The sequence below is a fragment of the Anser anser genome (assembly GCF_964211835.1).
Source record: "Anser anser genome assembly, chromosome: 15".
In the NCBI taxonomy this organism is placed as follows: domain Eukaryota; kingdom Metazoa; phylum Chordata; class Aves; order Anseriformes; family Anatidae; genus Anser; species Anser anser.
In genome coordinates, this window is record NC_139736.1 from 1,296,845 (window position 1) to 1,311,505 (window position 14,661).

General features: G+C 54.4%; 2 protein-coding genes across 4 annotated transcripts; one reads left to right on the forward strand and one right to left on the reverse strand.

Moving 5' to 3' along the window:
• Positions 1 to 220: 220 nt before the first annotated feature.
• LOC310881850 (uncharacterized protein) lies at positions 221 to 6,748 on the reverse strand. Of its 3 annotated transcripts, none has more exons than XM_083799653.1 (2): positions 6,380 to 6,748; positions 221 to 2,987 (listed from the first exon to the last, which is right to left on the reverse strand). In XM_083799653.1, exon 2 carries the CDS (start codon positions 2,977 to 2,979, stop codon positions 2,083 to 2,085), a length of 897 nt encoding a protein of 298 aa, XP_083655779.1. In that variant the 5' UTR covers positions 2,980 to 2,987; positions 6,380 to 6,748; the 3' UTR covers positions 221 to 2,082. The 3 variants fall into 3 exon arrangements, with proteins under 3 accessions (XP_083655779.1, XP_083655777.1, XP_083655778.1); XM_083799651.1 differs by having other exon boundaries at positions 221 to 5,771; positions 5,868 to 6,748; XM_083799652.1 differs by having other exon boundaries at positions 4,360 to 6,748.
• Positions 6,749 to 7,052: 304 nt separating this feature from the next.
• On the forward strand, positions 7,053 to 14,476 carry ZDHHC4 (zDHHC palmitoyltransferase 4). Its single transcript, XM_083799689.1, has 6 exons — positions 7,053 to 7,289; positions 9,960 to 10,033; positions 11,684 to 11,862; positions 11,965 to 12,090; positions 12,852 to 13,096; positions 13,587 to 14,476. Exons 1-6 carry the CDS (start codon positions 7,200 to 7,202, stop codon positions 13,869 to 13,871), a joined length of 999 nt encoding a protein of 332 aa, XP_083655815.1. The 5' UTR covers positions 7,053 to 7,199; the 3' UTR covers positions 13,872 to 14,476.
• Positions 14,477 to 14,661: the final 185 nt, after the last annotated feature.

Here is a 14,661-nt window from a genome sequence, read left to right on the forward strand (position 1 = left end):
CTGGCAGCCCGTACCTGATGCTGTCGATGAGGTGCTGGTGGGACTCCTGCGTGAGGACCATGCAGAGGGCGGAGGCCAGGTACTCCACCTTGCGCTCCGCCGCATACTGCTTCAGCACGGTGAACACCTTCTCCTTGAGCTCCGGCTGGTCCCCCAGGATGTCGTCCACCTGCAGCACAGGAGCAGGAGCAAAGGGGAAGGGGCGCTGAGCAGCAGAGAAGTTAAGCGTGGGTGCAGAGGCACAGACAGCGCAGAAACGGGTCTGTCTGGGGGCAGCACCCTGCTGGCCAGGTGGATCAGCCTGGGGCACCCACGGTGTGCCCGGAGAGGTGCCCACGCCTCTGGTCCCACCGTGGTGCTGCCCGTAACTCTAGGAGGCTGTGGGGACGTGGGCAGAGAGGACTCAGGCGTGAGCATTGGCCATGGAACGGGCCTCGGCAGCTCCCAGGTGGGGAGGAGCAGCGGGAGGAGAGGAGCTCATTGCAGTCCCCTGCGGTGGTTGTGTCCCGCTGCAGAGCGAGCCGAGGGGCGATGCCCTGGGAGCCCAGCGCTCCGCTGGGGAGAGGCGCTCGGTGAGGGAGGGGAAGGGTCGCTCCTTCCAGGCGCTTGCTCCGTTTGGGAGCTCCCCGGGGGGCACTGCCACCCCCCCACCAGGCACCGGGTGCCGCTGGCTGTGTGACAGCGCCGCGGAGCAGCCGGCGTTTCAAGGTTACCGAATCTGGGGCGGTAGCGGCAGCTGCCTCCCCACGGATGGCTTTGCACGTTTTTGTCTTTGGATCCAGCACAGGGATGACACAGAACGCGTTGTTTTGGTGAGCTCGATCCCAGGCCACTTCCACTGAGATCCCCCTGGGCTGGGGCTGAGGGGCTGGGTGCGGCAGGAACCAGGGCAGCGCTGCCCCCGCTTGTGCCAGCACCGTGCCCAGTGCATCCCTGAGCGTGCAGGGGACAAAGGGAAATGACCCGATCTGAGACCATGGGCACCTTCATCACCTCTGGTGATGGCCCCAAGCAATGCTTGGTGTGGGCAGCTCAGCTCCAGCCCTTTTATGAGCGCCACCCATCCTGCCCCAGGCACTAACAGAACAGGAGCCCTGCTGGATGTAGGAGGGTGACGAAAACCTCTGTACCCCAGACTTGTGAGTCACCTGCAAGCAGCGCATACATGAAACGCAAGCCCCCAGCCCCCTCTGACCCTCACCCATGCCAGGTGGACGGTGTCACTTGGGTACTGCCCTGTGCTGCCTCCAGTGCCTGCACCAGAGGCACCTGCCAGAGCAGAGCCTGCAGGGTGATGAGGGGGAAGCCGCCCCTGAAATTCTAATATTTTCCGCATCACGTACAAATGAAGCTGCTTGAAACATCTGAGCCACCGAGTCCCTCTGGAACGCTGCCTGCCATCCCGGCTGCGCTCCGGCAGCACGCGTGGCTCCGCGCCTGCTTCTGCCCCGCCTGTGGGGACACCGCGGCCCTGCGGTGGCCCTGCCCTGCTGGAGGGGGCAGCAGGGCACTGCTGAGGGGTGTGCGCAGCACGGCCAGCCTGGTCCCCGCCGCGGGGGGCTGCTGCGGCTGGCAGGGGAAAGGTGCCTGCAGCACCATCGGTTCGCGTGCTTCGCAAGTGCTCCCCTGTGATCAGCCGGGAAACGTTTACGTGGATTAATGTGGCCTCGCTAGAGGGAGGCGGCGTGGAACAGCCTCTCCTCCACTCGTTAATCTCCTGTAATCAGCGGGTATCTGTTTCACACGCGGTGCTCTACCTTATGATCCAAACCTCAACGCCTGTTTGTGAATCTTTCATTTAAAAGCTGACAGAGGGGATTCGGCCGATACCCACGAATCTCTTTACGAATGCCTTGTTCCTTTATTAGTTTGGGATCAAAAAATTACAAGCTCGGTTATTTTCATAACAGTATTTTAAAAGGCTACTTTGAAATGGAAATTAGAAAGATTAAAAAACAACCACGATCAAATTAATAATTAGAAAGAGGTGATACATTTAGTAAACTGCCCTCTAGGCAGCCTTTGAGAGCACGATGAGGGTGTAATCGTGATGACAGTTTTCCCTTTGCAAGAAAATGAGAGCTAGCGAGTCTGCAGGACAGCAGGAGAGCTGCAGGACAGCCGGGCAGGAGGAAGGGCCCTGCCCCTGGCGTCCCACCCGACGAGCATTGCGCTCCCACAGCGCCCAGGGAGCGAGCACGTGGAAGACCTCAAAGCTCTGTGCAGCACCCCTTTATTCTCCCAGCGATCACTGACACACGGGGAATTATTGGCCCCTTCTCTTGGCACTGAAGCCCCAAGAGCTTCAGTGGCACAGGGGTGGCACAAACCCCGGAGCACAAACCCCCAGCGCCCGGACTCGTCCAGCCCCACGCCCCCATGGCCAAGGCACGGCGGGGTGCCCGGCGCCCCCGCACGCCCCAGCCTTACCTTTCTGCTGAACTCCTGCGCCTTCTGCTTCCTCTCCTGGCGCACGGCATCGGCGCTGGGCCCGAGGTCCCGCTGGGGCCGCAGCAGCCCCAGGCGCAGTGCGCGCCCGCTGCAGGAGGCGACCAAGGCGGCGGCGGCCACGGGGCACCTCACGGGCACGCCGTCCACCTCCAGCACCAGGTCCCCGGGCGCGATGCCGCAGGCGGCGGCGGGCGAGCCGGGGGCCACGCTGGCCACCCGCGGGGGGCTGCCGCCCGCCAGCTGGAAGCCGAAGCGGCCTCGGGGCCCCGGGGGGAGGTCGGCGCGCTGCAGGCGGGACAGCACGCCGATGCTGGGGGGCACCGCGACGCAGCGCCGGGCCAGCGCCAGCAGCGCCGGGCGGCCCAGCGAGGCGACGGGCTGCCCCTCCAGCTCCAGCACCTCGTCGCCCGGCCGCAGGCCCGCCGCCGCTGCGCTGCTGCCTTCCTCCACCCAGAGGACGTAGCAGGGCCCGCGGCCGCCGATGGAGAACCCGAACGCCTCCGGCCAGCCCTGGTTGGTCGCCGGCATGGCTGCAACTGCAAGAGAAAGGGGAGACGGAGCTGTGGGGCGTCTCTGTTCCCAGTGCTTGCTCCTGTAGATGCCGCATTGGGCCGTGCCTCCACGCCTCGAGGGAAGAAATGCCCCCAGAGGGATGCTTTTCCAGTGTATTTCCTCCAAAACAGCTTTCATGTTTTCAAGGCCAAAACATCCCGTGTCTAGCATTAACGTGACAACAGCACCCTGAAATACAAAGACGAGGATTTTCAAAGGCACTCCTTTATTGTTATTTCATGGGTTAGGACCTGCTCTGGGTGCAGTGGAAGAAGCATGCTCAAAGGGACATCGGCACAGCAGCCCCACACTCCTGCAGAGTCTGTGCTGGGGCAGGACGAGCCCAGCTGATGGCCGTGGTGCACTCGCAGCAGAGGAAAGCAGCGCTCCTGGCTGCCCTTTGATGCTGCTGGAGTGTGAGGGCATTCGTTGTCTGCTGACACTTGCTAAATTAATTCGTATGCGGCGTTTCACTTCATTTCATCTTAGCTGCCTGAAGATGCTTTTTATTCCCACCTTTATCCCACCTGTGTTACTTAGCACACATTAAGCATTTACAAAACTGAAACCCAGACTATTTTGTCTGGGCAAATTATCTTAGGGGGACTATGAAGACTCATAATCACTCAGAAGCATATCCTCAGCAATGTATCCTCAGTTTCGTGCTCTTCAGATCAGGACTCAAAGCCACGCAGCCCAGCTGTTCCCAACAGGCAGCAGCCCCTGCCGCAGACCAGCCCAGCGGCACAGCACAAAGCCAGCCCCCGGTGCCAGCCCTCGGTACCAGCCCCCGGTGCCAGCCCCTGGTGCCTCACCCAGCGCCGCTGCTCCCTGCCCACCCAGCCCGGGGTCCCTGCTCAGGCCAGCACAGCAAAGGCATCTCCACTGCCGTGTCGCTACAGGGCTCTGGTTGGAGTGACCGAAAGCCATTTATCTGCTCCTTTGAGACCTGGGAAATCTTCTCCACATTGACCAAAAGTCAGCAGTGCTGAAAATGCTGCTTTATACCCTACTGGAGGCCAAAGAGATGAACGAAATGCTTCTCGTGTCCTGTTTCAGCAGAGGCCACATGAACAGCTGGAGAGCAGGAGCAGGGGGATGGGCCGGGAACACAGCACGACCTCAGAAATCTGTATTAATAACCCCAGCCTGCCCCGTGGTCACCAACAGCTGCTCGAGACTGCGTTACGAAGGGCACTAGGAGTGCCGTCCTCACCAGGGAGTACGAAAAAGGACCGAACACTGCTCTGCTGCAGCTACCGCTGTCCCTGCCCTCGGTCAGGATGCTAACACTACGTTCCAGCCGACGACCATCACCACCCTCCCACCTCGGCGTCCCACTGCTACAGCACTCACAGAAATCCATGGCAGCGAGCCTGGTGGGCGCTCGCAGGGGGCAGCTCTGTCCCGCTAAGGGGTCCGGGCGTTCTCGGGTCTCCTCCATGGCCCGCAGAAGCGCGTCCTGCCTTCCCGCAGCTCCTGCCTCCTCGCCGCCGCCCCAGGGGACAGCCCACTGGCTGCCAGCGTGGGGGGTACAGCCAGGGAGCCCCCGGGCAGGGCTGCTGCACCAGGCGGCCGAAGCCACATCCCCAGCTGCTCACTCCAGCCCTGCGCCCTGCCAGGCGCTCTGGGTCAAGGCCAGGCACGCAGAGAGGGCTGCCTTGCCTCTGGTTCCCCCGGTCCTAACCGACTTCATGTCCATCGCAGAGACCCGCGGACAGACGACTTGCCGTGCTGGTCCTGGCTGCGCCTAGTGCTGGCCTGAGCCTGCAGATTGAGGGGGGATTAGGGCCTGAAGGGAGGTAAAACAGATTAGAGCCCATGGAGGGAAATCCGTTACCCACAGGGGCAAATCCCAAGACGGGCTCTGCAAAGCAGCGGGGACGCAGCGCCCCGAGACCCAGCTGGCCCCAGCACCAGAGATTTGGGTGGGAAAACAGAGCCTTTGGCGGTGCACGTCTGCCCAGCAACACGCGACATGCTGCAGGGATTCGGGGCCTAGGCTAACGTCGGGGTGGCTGCTCGGGAGAGCTCCCTCCACAGCAGGGCCACCAGCTCCTCGCAGCAGGGAGCGCTTTGCAGCCCAGCCCCGCGCTCCCACCAGCTCCCCCTTAAGCTGCTATTTCTGATTTTCTCTTTTGCTTCCTCAGCACTTAGGGATCCCAGGGCTTAGCACGCTAAGAGGTTTTAGGGTATTACACGTCCTGCTGTGGCACCAGCAGGGGTGGGGACCTGCAGAGGGACGGCACATCCCATTACTGACCACACAACAACCCTGCCTTCCCCTCGGTGCGCGGCACCGGGCCGGAGGGGAGCAGCCTCCCAGAAACCTGGGCTCCTGGGCACGGGGTGGGCAAAACCTTAAGAAAGGGAGCTGCAGGGATATGCTCTGCACTGGAGGATCGTCCCCTTGCCAATGTCACTGCTGCAAGGGACTGGAGGCCCGGCCTCCCCCCGGCCTCCCCAGCGTGCTGTGCTCTGCACGGCCCCCGGCCGTGGAGCTGCGCGGCGCTGGGAGGTGTGCGCTGCCCGCCCCAATGGGCGCAGAAACCACACGCCCTGCTACAAAACAGCGGGGATCTTGGCTGCTAACTGCCCAACAGACAAAGCTGCAGACACAGCTGTGATGGATGTTCTTTTTTTTTTTTTTTTTCCAGCAAGTGAAGTCATTGCTTCCTTTCCCACGACTTTTAAGTGAGTTGAGTGCTTTAAACAATGACTAAATGTTGCTCCTTGCAAGAAATTAGTTCTAGGACTCCAACCTAAATCTGTGGTAACAAAAAGAGGGTTTCCTTGAAGACCAGACTTTGATCGGACAAGGCTTTTGACTGACTTTCACAGCGCTCCAACTGAATGAACCTCACCTCTTTCAGACTCGGCCTGCAGCTAGAGCCTTTGCTGTTGTTTTGTCCTGCGGCACAGCTCAGGTGGCCATGGAGCCGCACGCAGCACCGGCCCCGAGCACGGCCAGCCCTGGCTGCACACAGACGTGGCACGGACCCTGTGTGTCCCAGAGACAAACACAGCCTCGCACCAAACTTGCAGGGTTGCAGTGAATGTCCCCAGTCGATAGCTGTGCCCAAAGCAGAAATTTTGCTATAATCAGTGGGAGGAAAAAAAAAAGGCTTCTTCACAGTGCCCTCCGGCAGGAGCACAGTGCCCCGGGCCGCACACCAGCACCGCAGCCAGTCCTTGGGCAGCTGTGCCCCTGTGCAAACGCAGGCTGCATTCCCTCTCAGACTCGAGTTCGGTGCGTTGTTGGCAGAGAACTTACCAGGGAAAATAAGATCCCCTCCTGAAACGCCACCTCATCTTCTGCAGCCTCTCCTGCCCCAGCGAGTTATTTTCACGTCCCCCAGCGCCCTGCAGGGCTTACCTGTGGTGCCCGCGCTGCGGCCGCCCGGGACGCAGAGGATCGGCTGGCAGAGTCATCCCAGCCACAACGCACCGCGCAGCTTCTGGATCAGTTACCTGCGGCAGCAGCCGCCCGAGTTTCTATGGCAAACTCTACCCCGGCGCAGAAACCCAATAGGCCGCTCGTGAGCGGCGGTGTGCAGCCTGAGCGGGGCCAGGGGATGGTTCCAGCTCACGGGCAGCGGGCAGGGACCGGCCCCGGACTGCCAGCACCTCCTGACCCCTGGCACACCGGGGCCCAGCTCTGGGCACTGGGGGTTGCACTGGGGGATCTTCCAAGGCACCTTCCAGTCCCTACGGGCCTGTGACTCTGTGTCACTCTGTGCTGCTCTGTGTCACCCTGTGCCGCTCTGTGTCCCTCCGTGCTGCCACAAACCGCCCCCACCGTGTGCAGCACCCCGGTTCCAGGGGATGCCCCTCGGGATGTAGCGCTCGGGGCTCCTGCAGGCGCCGGGCGGGCTTTGCTTAGAGCCCCCCCACCCCCCACCCGAAGCGCCAAGCCCCGGGGCCGCCCTGCATCCCCTTCAGGGCGACACCGGCTCCGCCACAGCACGGCCCCGCCGCCCGGGGACCCGCGTTGGGCCCCCCCCGTTCATCCGCCGCCTCGGGCCGCGGCCGGGGGCAGGCCCCGGGAGGGGGCGCTCCGAGCAGCCGCGTGCGGGCCCGGCCCCCAGCGCCCTCCGAGCCGGGCCCGGCCGAGCGCCCCCCCCCCAGACCCCGGGGGCCGCCTCCTGCCCCCGCCCGGTGCCGGGGGAGCCGCCCCGAGGCCGGCCCGGGCCGCGATGGACTTGGCGGTGCTGCTGGCGCTGTACCTGGGCCTGCTGCTGGCCGCCGCGGCCCTGCTCGGCGGCTGCCCGGGGAGCGCGGCGCGGGTAGGGCCCGGGGGGCGGCCCCGGGGCTGGGGGGGCCCGCAGGGGGCTGCGGGGAAACGGGGCGCTGCGGGGCGGGGGGGGGTGTCACAGGGGGAACGGCTTTAAACTAAAAGGTCCGGGTCAGGTTAGATGTTAGCAGGAAATTCTGTACTCAGGCGGCGGCGAGGCCCTGGCCAGGCCGCCCCGGGGAGCTGCGGGTGCCCCCGGGCCGGGAGGGCTGGGGCTGGGTCGTGCCCCTGGGGCTGCGACCAGGCGGGCTGCAAGGTCCCTGCCAGCCCTAACCCTCCTAGGATCCCCGGCCTCCTCCGTAAAATGCGTGTGTGCGAGGATATCAGTCTGCTCTGTAAAAACTGGGGGTACGTGTGGGTACGTCTGAGCGGCGATGCGCGGCTCGGCCTGTGCCGATGACACCCCAGGTGGATGCCCACCTCCCAGCAGGATGCCCACCGGCACCCGCAGCAGCACTCTGCTTCCTTCGGGCTGCCGCAACCCTGCCCAGGCGGCTGCTCACAGCCTGCCCGCACCCAGGGGTGGCCTCTGCAGCCGCTGCTGCGCCAGGCTGGCCGCCCGCAGTCACCGGGGTGGTGGCAGGGTGGCACGTCTCGCCGTGCCAAAGTCGCGTCGTCCCGCTGTGCTAAAATCGCGTTTTCCTGCGGTGCCGAGATCCCGTTGTTCAGTGACAGCCTCGCACTTCACCTGTGAGATGCTCCTCAGTAACGAGCCCCAAGGACGCGCAGCTTGTGGCGCTTGCTGCGCCCATTAAGAGGAGCAAGTTCTGGGGAGGTGCTGAGGATTAAAATAGGGAGGGAATTATAGCTGGTAATAAATGTCATAGGGAAAGCTTTTAAGGTGAGTCTGTAATAATGTTGCAGGCTGTTGTTTCCTAATAACGTGAAGGAGCTTTAGAAGAGGATTAAGAGTTGGTGTTCTGTTGTAAAAGCAGGGAATGAATTGACAAGGCACTAGCTTATTTCTCTGTCTATTGGGCTGTGTCTGAATAGGGAAAAAAAAAAGGCATAGCAATCTTGCCAGGGAAAGGATAAGGCAATTACTTAAGTTGTAAATAATATTTAGTGCTGCTTATGAGAGTCTAAACAGACATTGATTTTTGTTCCTAGTGTTACCATTTTGTTTCATAGACGCTCAGATCACTGTGCAGAGAAATTTATTATTTTGCCACATTCCTTAATAGGTACTTTTAAGAAACATGTAGCAATCAGCAACTAAAATGCTGCTGTGTTATAACATCCCTTTTTGGAGAAATGCAACTGATACTTGTATGCATGAAATAAACACGGGTAGTGCTAAATAGTTTCTGTAGACACTGTATTTTAAATTAATTTCTGACTGTAATTAATTAAGTGTATAAACCTGGGAGTGGATTGAAATTGTTTGACTGCACTCCTTGAAGACCCTTCAAAGTATTCATCGTGAGCAATACGAAATAACCACTTGCACACAGCACAGCTGTTTTTAGCTCTGTGGCAAGTCATCTTCCACCCCCGGGTCTTTTCCAAGCCGCCAGTGGTTCAGCTGCGCAGGCTGGTTTTATTACATGGGTCTCGTTCCCTCACACCTCTGTTATCACCGCAAGCACAAATTGTATTGTAAGAGCTTTTTTCTTTGATGTAAGAAGTGTCTGAAATACAAGGGATGGGTGTTCTGTAAGTGGGGGAATGGTGGGTGTTTCAGGTTATCAGTGCAGTGTTGGGCTGTAATTAACACACAGTTCGTTTAAATTGGGATTTTGCAATTGTGTGATAGGTTGCTTTTCTGTCTAGTTGCCTAACGTGTCTCCTGTTGCAGTATTCAATCTCTTTTTAAAAAGGCTTGTAACTTGAACTGCTGATAAGAGGCATACCACTTAAAAGAAAAATATTTGACATCTTTCAACTCTACATATGTTTTTTGCCTTCTGGTCTTTCACATCTAAGATAAAAAGCTCTGACTGCGTATTTTCTTTCCATGTCTGCTAGAAATAGGCTCCGCTGCTCTATTTCTTCCACCGCTGATGGAGCAGCGTGTTGCTATAGAGATCTGTCATCTTCTGAACAGCACAGCCAAACAACCCCAGAGTCACAGCCTATTGCGGAGGATGTCACTGAATGAAGACAGGCAGTTTTATTCTTCATTGTGTCTGGCTGCTTTTGAAACGGCACTCAGACAGACATGGAGCTATCAGACTGAATCGTGGCCGTAGTTGAAGAAGCTGGGGTGGGGGTTTTGCTTTGTGGTTTTGTATGTTTGTTTGTTTGTTTTTCTGGAGGATAGCAGGCTTTATCTCTTTGCTTATCTCTGCTTACATCTGTCGGATGTCCTGATGAAGCATATTGTAGTTGAGAAATTGCTCAGTTCTATCCCCTGCTCAGCCACTGACCCAGTCTATAACCTGATAAAAGCTCCTTATAACTTTCACACATTAACCCAGATAAATTTGTTTGTGCCTGCTGGGCTTCAGAAATAGGGAACCTCGCTCCCCTTTTGAAAGCCCCAGCAACTGCTTGCCTATATTCTTAGGAGCTCAAATGCCCCTGAAGACGAGCTTCCTCCCTGGTGATACGGGTCCAGGGATATGTAAGTGAGGGGTGAGGTGACTTACATTTTTGTTTGGACTGCGCCCACGGCAGAAGTGATGTGCAGTACCGGTAACAGTGTTTTCATGTGCTTCAGGTATTGTCATTGGTAATCCCCACACGGCTCCAGAGAGTGACACAGAAGGTGCTTCACAGGCTCTTCCACACACGGTAATGCATGTTTATTTTATGCTTTTGACATTGTTTTTGGTAATGTTTCTGATTACTGTTGATGATCTCTTGCCACTGCTACCACCGGAGCTTTCGGTGTTATCCTCAGATATTCCATCTTCATTAGGGATGCTTGGTGGGGATTACAGATTTCCCTTAAGGCTTGCCATACTGTTGTCTTTCTGTTCCTTCTGTTGAGAAGATGGGACTCTGAAACATGTGAACATATTTGACAAACAACGTGGCTCGGGAGTTTCCACTACAACAGATGCTGGTCACACTGGTGGGAAGCTGCATCCCCAGGAGAATTACAAAACAAACTCCCTGGCAGCTGCAGAATGAGTTAGACAGAGCTGGCGATCCCAGCTCCCCCTCAAATCCCATTAGTCTTAGTCCAGCAGCCTGGGCGTGCAGGTGGCTCAAGGGGAAGCTGCACAGCTGCCAGTGTGCAGCCTGCTGTATTAAGGTGAATTGTGTAGTGTCCTGTAAAATTTGGTGCTTTAAGATCTGCTTCAGGAACTACTTAAATGCCCTTCCCCTGGGGGTGGCAACTCCAGTTTGCCAGGCACTCGAGGGGCGTCTACAGCTGTCGATTGCACACTGCTGTTGTTCCGTCGCCTGCTGTGCAGATTTTCTGGTGTTAGTTAACACAGCCCAGGAGAGTGGTTTCACTGTCAAATGTGCAGTCAGCAACAGAGCAATTATCTGATGAGCCTGGTGTGGTTGTCACTGCTAGCTTACGCGGCGTGCTGGAGGCACTTGGATCCTTCGAGCACGCCCTTCTGCTGCGTCACCTCATTCACCGAGAGATTTCTCATTTCACGCAGAGGTGCAGCGAGGTGCAGCACTTGGGGGAGCCTTCTTGCAGCCCTGCAGCTGAGAGGAGATCACCAGGATCTCATTGGATTGCACACAGAAACAGTGTGGGAGAGAGCAGGAGAGGAGAGCTTGTCACGCTGTAGGAAGATACCCCTTACTAGTTATTTCAAACTGGTGATAGATGTCCAGCAAACTGGTGTATCGTGCAAAGAGCTGCAGTGGAAGTTGCTGTCCTAACGCACGGCTTGTCTGGTGTTGGTTTGCCAGGCTGCTGGCAGCTGCGGCGCAGCTGGTGCACCCCAAACCAGCCTGCGTGCCCAGCAGCTGTGCAGCTTGCCTCGCAGAAGCTGTACTCTGCTGGCAGGCTGGAACCAGCGCTCGCCATCGGTAACGTTCTGCCACGCTTTCTTTTAGAACAGCTGCTTACGGCTCTTCTATATTACAGTTTTTTAAAATTACCGTTTATTGGGGTTTTTCTTTGCTTTCAGAGCAGCATGTAGCAAATGTTTTTTGGCAGAATATTTTGCAGCCTATTGCTGTGGCATGTTTTAGCAGCACACAGGGACTATGAGACTGTACTGGACTCTGACAGAAAAGAATCCCAAGGACGTGCTAATAACGGAAGTGAATTTAGCTGGGGTTTTTAAATGAGTTCATGTGCAAAGGAGTCACTGGGTGGAGAGAACACTCTTAATATGCAGTCCATGTTGGCCTAAAAACCTAAAAGAGATGTCCCCTTGCATTTGGAAAGTCTGTGCTGATCACCTGAGCGTACTTGATCCGTTAATCGGGATGCTGAGCGTTAAACAGACTGTCCCCTTTCTGTTGCAGAAGCCGTTTGTTCGCTGTCCTGCACGTAGCCTTGCAGGCGGCAGTCTATGCTGAATACACGTGGGAAGTGTTTGTTTACTGCTGGGAGCTGGAGTTCCACCTCCTTCTTCTGCTCCTGCCCTACCTGCTGCTGGCTGGGAACATCGGCTGCTTCGTTCTCTGCTCCCGTGCCGATCCCGGTAAGCTCATGCCGATTGCGGGCTGTGGCTGTTTGAAAATGGAACCTAAAAAATGTTGCAAACACCAATACTTTTACTATTTACTCCTTTTTTTTCCCACAGGTATAATAACAAAATCAAATCATGCATCACTGGTGAAGATTTATGCATACGATGGTGCATTATTTCAGAAAGGCATCCTGTGCCCTACGTGCAACATGGAGAAGCCAGCCAGATCCAAACACTGCAGTAAGAATGTTAACTTGCTTGGCAAGCATAACAATAATATACTTCCAAATTAGTTCTTTATCAATAACTGCAGTTCACACTATATCTGCTTTGTTACCCAGCTCAATACACATAGGATTTTGTTCATTTTTAGCAGGGTCCCAGATCACAGCTGCCCTTTGTCCATTCACGGAACTATTTTGCTGTTAATTATTCTCACAGAAATTACCAGTTCTGAGGGTATTGTTTTGGGTCAGGGATAGGCAAGCATTTGAGTACCTAGAGAGGAAATAAAAATCATTGCCTGCCAAGAGCTGAGCTCAGGATTTTGTGTTTCTCTTGCAGAATTTGCTGTTATCATCATCACTTAAAATAAAGCAGGCAGATGCCTAACTTTCACATGCTGCAATAGGCAGTATTGTCAGAGAAGCCAAAGTCACAGAATCGTAGAATGATTTGGGTTGGAAAGGACCCTAAAGATCATCTAACCCCCTTCCATGGCCAGGGACACCTTCCACTAGACCAGGTTGCTCAAAGCCCAGTCCAACCTGGCTCTCTCTAGTCTTGGTTGGTGAACAAAAGAGGAAATGAGGTACACGTGTTTGTTTTTAATGTTTATTTCGAGGTATGTGGTTGAAATTCATTGATTTGCTTAAAACATTATCACCTAAATCATGACCATCATTTTTTCTTGGATGAATAGTTATCTAAACTGTGTAAAAATCAAACTGATTGCTTAAAAGCCAACTAACCGAGCTGTTTTGTCACTCACTTTTGATCAGGTTTTTGCGATATCTGCGTACACCGTTTTGATCACCACTGTGTGTGGGTCAACAACTGCATTGGTGCCTTCAACACAAGATATTTCTTCTTGTACCTCTCCACGCTGACTGTTACGGCTGCAACCATTGCGAGCATCACAGTAGCGTTTCTCATCCAAGTGGTGCTGCTGTCAGATATGATGCACGGGAGTTACATTGATGACCAAGGACAAGAGCAGGCTGTTGATATTCTCTTTCTCATTCAGGTAAGCTTATGCTCACTGGGCCATTAGCCTACCTGGAATTTAGATTTCCCAGTGCTGGAATTTAACTCAACAAAGAGCTGCTTAAACTGTATCGTGTCACCAAAACCTGAAGCTGTACCAGATTGTGACCTCTTTGTTTGGCAGTTTTGCAGTGCATCTGCGTTGATGATTTTTTTAAATAAAATAATAAAAAAAAATCCTCCAGTACAAAAATGTAAACATTCAGAGATAAATGGATTTAGAAAATGCCCCCACTTATTAGCAAGCTTTGCAAAGAATTAAATTTCTGGAAATCCGCATGCTTTACTCAAAGATTCAATTTAGAATGGAGCATTGCTGAGCTGGAGGGAGGATGGAGCTATCACCTGGTTTCTGGGGCAGTGGTTACGTGTATAGACAAGCATTTCAGGTGGGATGTTGCATTGTCTCTTTTGCCATGTGATTTAGTACTCCAACTTTGTAACCAAGTTGTTATTTTCTTTCCTTGCAGCACCTTTTCTTGACTTTTCCTAGGATTGTCTTCATGCTTGGGTTTGTTATTCTTCTCACACTTCTGCTGGGTGCGTACTGCTGTTTCAATCTATATTTGGCTTTAACCAACCAAACTTCCAATGAGTGGCATAAATCCAGAAGATCTGGGTGTTCCCACCATCTAACATTGCAGCCCTATGACAGACAAGTTGTTCACAAAAATATTTATTCTAAAGGAGTCTGGATGAATTTAAAGGAAATCTTTAAGCCTCCCACAGTGCTGGAAAAAGAGAAGAAAACATGAAACTACTACCCCTTTGATTAGGCTTTTCTATTTTTATTTTTTTTTACTTTTCTAAGACTTTGATTCAGCAGTGTGTTTTGATACCACAAGCAACTTTTGTAAAAAAAGGTTACTGTATTTCAGTTAATTATAAACTTTGTTTTCATAAAGGTGATGAATCTTCAAAAAATAGTGTTTGCAAGTTTGTCTGTAACACTGCTCGTAGCAGCTGTTAAAGCGACATGTTAATCTTTTCAGACACAGCACAGCCCAGAAGCTACCGTACTAGGGTATGCACACACATATGCAAGGAGCTTAAAAAAAAGTTACCATTACTGGTTGTATGCTGCATAACATATGCCACTGCACAACAGGCAAACTGAGTTCCTAAATTACTTTGGTACGTCTTAATTATGTCTTCCTGCAGGAGACTTTACAGCAATGTAGTGAGGACATACATGTGGAACAGCATATAAAGATACATAATTTGTCGATTATTCACATTTTGTTTGCCCTGTAGGAAGGTAGAATGGTGCAGTCGGCTGTGAGATGCTGATTAACAATGCCTCTGCAGAGCACTACTTAGGATACTTGACTTGGTGAGATCTTATTAGAGAGAGCAGTAATGAACTTGCTGGCATGAAGAAGCAAGTTTGGTCCAGCAGACTGCAGCGAATGCCTTTACTTGGCAAATGTTTAACCCGTTACTAGTAACAACATGTACAAGGAGTGAGAGACCTGACCCTGTCCTAGGTATTTCTTTGTTGTCTTGGCATTTTGCTGCAGGGGAAGTAAAAGCTGCCAAAGCTGT